The sequence below is a fragment of the Chrysochloris asiatica genome, unplaced genomic scaffold (genome assembly GCF_000296735.1).
Source record: "Chrysochloris asiatica unplaced genomic scaffold, ChrAsi1.0 scaffold00127, whole genome shotgun sequence".
In the NCBI taxonomy this organism is placed as follows: Eukaryota; Metazoa; Chordata; class Mammalia; order Afrosoricida; family Chrysochloridae; genus Chrysochloris; species Chrysochloris asiatica.
In genome coordinates this window covers 192,682-197,211 of record NW_006408645.1, presented here as the reverse complement: position 1 = coordinate 197,211, position 4,530 = coordinate 192,682, and the positions used below count along the sequence as shown (strand labels likewise).

General features: G+C 45.4%; 1 protein-coding gene across 1 annotated transcript in view; it reads left to right on the top strand.

The window, feature by feature from the left end:
* MYRIP (myosin VIIA and Rab interacting protein) overlaps window positions 1-4,530 on the top strand; it is a 438,367-nt gene that overhangs the window by 291,676 nt on the left and 142,161 nt on the right. The window contains exon 3 of the mRNA XM_006869177.1: window positions 3,321-3,457. Coding sequence (XP_006869239.1) covers window positions 3,321-3,457 — 137 coding nt within the window. The remainder of the gene's footprint in view (window positions 1-3,320; window positions 3,458-4,530) is intronic.

Sequence of the window (4,530 nt, the reverse complement as noted above, 5' to 3'; positions counted from 1 at the left end):
AACAGAAGCTCAGTTTCCTCTAAGAAATGATTCCCCCTTGGCCCATCCCACCTACCTGTCCCATAACCACTAACAAACTGTGCTCTCTGTATACTTGCCTATCCTAGATATTTTATTTAAGTAGGATTCTTGATGGGCACTTCACTTAGCAGCAAATATTGATGCCTAGCTAATCCATTAAAGCAGAACTGTTGACACATAGTAACTTGGGTGCAGGGCAAGGCAATATACCAGGGGACTTCAAGATGTGGAAATAGTCCATTATCTGCTAACCCCATTATCTCCTTGTGTCCTCATATAACAAAGTGGTGGTAGTGTTATGTGCTGTGGAGTCGATTCCAACTCATAGCACCCCTGTAAATGATTTCACGGGCTGTAAATTTTTATGAGAGCAGAAAGCCTCATCTTTCTCCTGCGGAGCGGCTAGTAGATTCAAACTACTGACTTTGTGGTTAGCAGCCCAACTGATAGCACACTATGCTACCAGAGATCCTTTCCTCTAATAGGAGATTTAAAAACAAACCATCAGTATTGTTGAGTTCTCACAAAAGGTTTAGGCTCAAAGAACAGGAGAGGAAGCCGGATGAGACTTTACTGAGAAGAATAAGTAGGAAGTGTGTGTGTTTGAGATGTTGTTCGGTTTTGTTTTGTTTTTATGGTGGAATGTTTGAGTGCACTCAAAGGTCCCCACCTGCAATAGTACCCATATACCTTTCACTTCTCCCAGGGATACATCACAGCAGATTTTAAGAATATGAAACATTATCCATATCATTGAAACCCCCTGAGTTCCTCACCAGTCCCAATCCCTTTTCTCCCTGGAGGTGGCAATCTTGTTCTGCCACCTGAAGGTGGCAGATTATTTATGTTTACTACTTAAGGATGACTGAACAAAACAGTATTGCTTTGTGAGGTGTTATTTCTTTACACTAACGGCATCATCTTGTGCATGGGGTTCTGAAGTTTGTTTTTGAGATTAAACATGCTGCTAAAAGTAGATCTAGTTTATTTGTTTAATACCTTTGCATAATCTTTTATTGACTGCATCAGTCGCCCCTTCTCTTATGGGTAGACAGCCCATCTTGTCCATGCACTCCTTTACATGTTGTTATTCCAACATGTAAAACAAGCTCCTGCCTCAGGGTCTTTGCACTTGACATTCCTTCATTTGTAATGCTCTTGCCCCGTTTCCACATGGCCTACTCCCTCACTTCCTTTTGTCTCTGCTCAAAAGATACCTTATCTGAGCATCCTTCCTGAGAAGCCTGCATCAATTGGCTTTCACCCCATATGGTCACTTCCTCTCCCTTTGTCCTGCTGCATTTGTCTCATGGTACTTACTATACCTGACGTGGACAGTGAGGTATTTGCTGGACACCAGCCTGCCTCTTGTACTCGAATGTGATGCTCCTTTGGCTAGGACCGTGTCCGTATTGCCCACTGCTGTACACATAGTACACTTATCAGTACCTAACATGCAGTAGATGCTCAGTACGTTTTAATGAATGAATAAATGAATGAATGAGTGAACAAAGAAAAAGTGAACACATGAATAAATGTATACCCATTCCTCACATAGCAATATGGTTGGGTTGCAGAGATCAGGTTGTTATGCAGAAATCAGCATTATTTGAAAAAGGAGATGAGCACATCACCTCACCCCCTCACCTGTACTGTGAACATCCCGACGGGCCCTTGCTGAGGTCACCTGCCACTGTTGCCTCCCCCACTTCTCCCTGCTGCCTCAGGAGAGCTCAGTCCCCACTGCTGGCTGCTGGAGAGAGCCACCCAATCTCTCCGAGCCAAGGTGAATCAAATGCTACCCCTTCCCTCATGTCACCTCAGGAGAGCTCAGCCTCCAACACCATTCACAGGAAAGGGTCACCCACTCTCCCAAAGCCAGGGTGGCCCAAGTGCTGCACCCTTCCCCATCCTGAAAATATGGTGACCTCAGCTCATCCCCTCAATGACCCCAAAACAACCTTGGTAGTTTTGTTAGTGGATCGCTGCCTGACGGCAGGAGGATCTGGGTGCTACAGGGAAGGGGTTGCACACTATATGATGGTCCCCCTGCTCATTCCATTGCCTGAGCATCCCTGGCTCTCACTGGATGTCCTGTGTCCCTCTGTCCCCACGCCCCCATGAGAATCTACAGTCCAGAGCTTTCTCAGAGGCTGTGAGTGACTTTGATGACCAGGACCGGCATCTGCCTTTGACTTTACACTGAAGCTGCTCACCCAGGTAACCTGCCCTGCATTCATCTGTGCCCACCCAGGAGGAGGAGGCATGCAGGAATGGAAGCATAAGAGAGTGCTTAGGTGCCCACCAGTGGTAGTGGGGCTCCATTGGCCCCAGGCACTTGAGTGCCCATCTTAGGACACCCTCTGAAAACAGTCCCACCTATGTCTACAACCCCTCAGGGCTGAGAGCTGGGGCCAGACCCCTAGATCATGCTTCCACTCCAGCCCTGAGGGCAACCCACCAGCAGAACTCCAGTGCCTCAGCCTACGATGGAGACCCAGGACTCCTTCCCTGGGCAGCATCCTTTCCCTACTAAACTCACTCTGGCTCATTCTCCCTGCTCTATCTAGAACCCCGGAAGATTGGGGACACCATGCCCTGCTTCCCCTTCTAGACAGTGAAATTCTATGCAATACAAGTTCCCTTTCTATAGCAACATGGGCCCACCAGTCAAGGACCCCATCAGAAACCTCCATTTAAGCTAAGATTTCCTTTGGATAAACATAAAGACAAGCAGAGAGGAGGCAGCATTTGAGGTAATACTCAAACTTACAAAGCTGTAATTATAAAGCACTGTAGTAGTTCATAGTAGTAGCCTTCTGACCAACAGTGACCAGGTTGGTGGACGAGGTGCTGACACACTCTAAGCAGGGAGGTCTGCCTTGTTCATTTTAGAACTGAAGCTTGGGGGCTTGTCTCTTTGTACTGGCAGGGGGTATGGTGGTTAGGGAAGCAGGCTGTTTTTCTGAGGCTACTAACTCAGTTCACAGCAGCTGATGGTCCGCTTGGCCTTTGGGTAAGAAAGCTGGTGGGAAGAAAGCTGGTGGGAGAAGCAATTAGCATGGTAACTTGTTTTGTTGCTTTGTTGATTCTCGCCTGTCTGCTGTTCCCTGGTGCTTTCCTGTGCTCTCTGATTCCAAGTCCCTCAAAGCCCAGCGTCATCTCCTTGTTGTATTTCTTGTTGTATTTGTCGGGGAGGATCAGAATGATGGTTTGTTTATGCCGCCATCTTCCCAGAATCCACTTACTCTTTTGAAAGACCTTTTTGATTTGTTTTCTGCTTCTCTGTTTTTCCTCAGACTCCTACGGACTCAGTCTCTGGAATGGTTTTACAATAATGTGAAGAGTCGTTTCAAACGTTTTGGTAGTGCCAAGGTCCTGAAGAACTTGTACAGGAAACACCGGCTGGAGAGTGGAGCATGCTTCGACATTCTAGGTACTCACACTGCCTATGCTTTGAGGGTCTTTGGTGGGCTGTTGGGGTTGATGTCCTGGCATCAGCATCCTATACAATGGGGTGCACTCACCTAGGACAGAAAAAATGGTTTAACTTCAGAGATGCCAGACTCTCTAGTAAGTTTCAACTCCTTTTGTTCCAACGCCCTGACTTAGTTAGGACAGATAAACCAGGACCTGGAAGGACCAAAGAAGTCTCCACAGCGTATGAACATTTCAATTATGTTACCTAGATTTTAAGGAGCACAGTGGGTAAGCAACTGAAAATCGCAAAGTTAGCAGTTCAAACCCATACAAGAAAGATCTAGTAATCTGCTCCCATAAAGATTACCATCTAGAAAACTCTGTCACAGGGAATCCCTATCAGTCAGAATCAAGTTGATGACACTTAGTAACAACTACCTAGGCCTTAAAGATTACTTATCATCATCCCCTAATGGTTAAAACATAAGAAAATCATCATCATTTGGTTTTGTTCATAGGCTGTGCCCTGTCCACCCCCTCCACTTTCTACCCATTCCAAAATTCTGTTCTTCAGTCCCAGAATTTGATAGAGTGAGAGACTTAGGAAATTATAGTAGTCTTCCTAGAAAGCTTGAAGGATAAATTTTGATCTATGTTCTCTTTAGACAGACAGCCAAGTTAATTAAAATGAGAAATTATAATAAGTCCTAGAAAGATGTAGTTGTCAGAATGTGAACAGAATGTCCTCCAATAAAACCCCACTGCCAGCGAGTCCATTTTGATTCATAACGATTCTATAGGACAGAGCAGAACTGTCCCATGGGGTTTCTGATACTATACATCTTTACAGGAGCAGACAGCCTCCACTTTCTCCTGTGGAGTGGTTTGAACCACTGACCTTTTGGTTAGCATCCCAATGCTTAACCTCCTGTCCCACCAGGTCTCCTTATGGCCCCCGATACTGCAGTTGTTGTTTTCTGTCTAGAAACATCTTTTTTTCATTACTTTGATGACACAGATAAATGCTTTTTGTTTTGTTTTGTTTCTGATACAGTAATTCTGTGTATTCCACCCATATTCTTTTCTTTT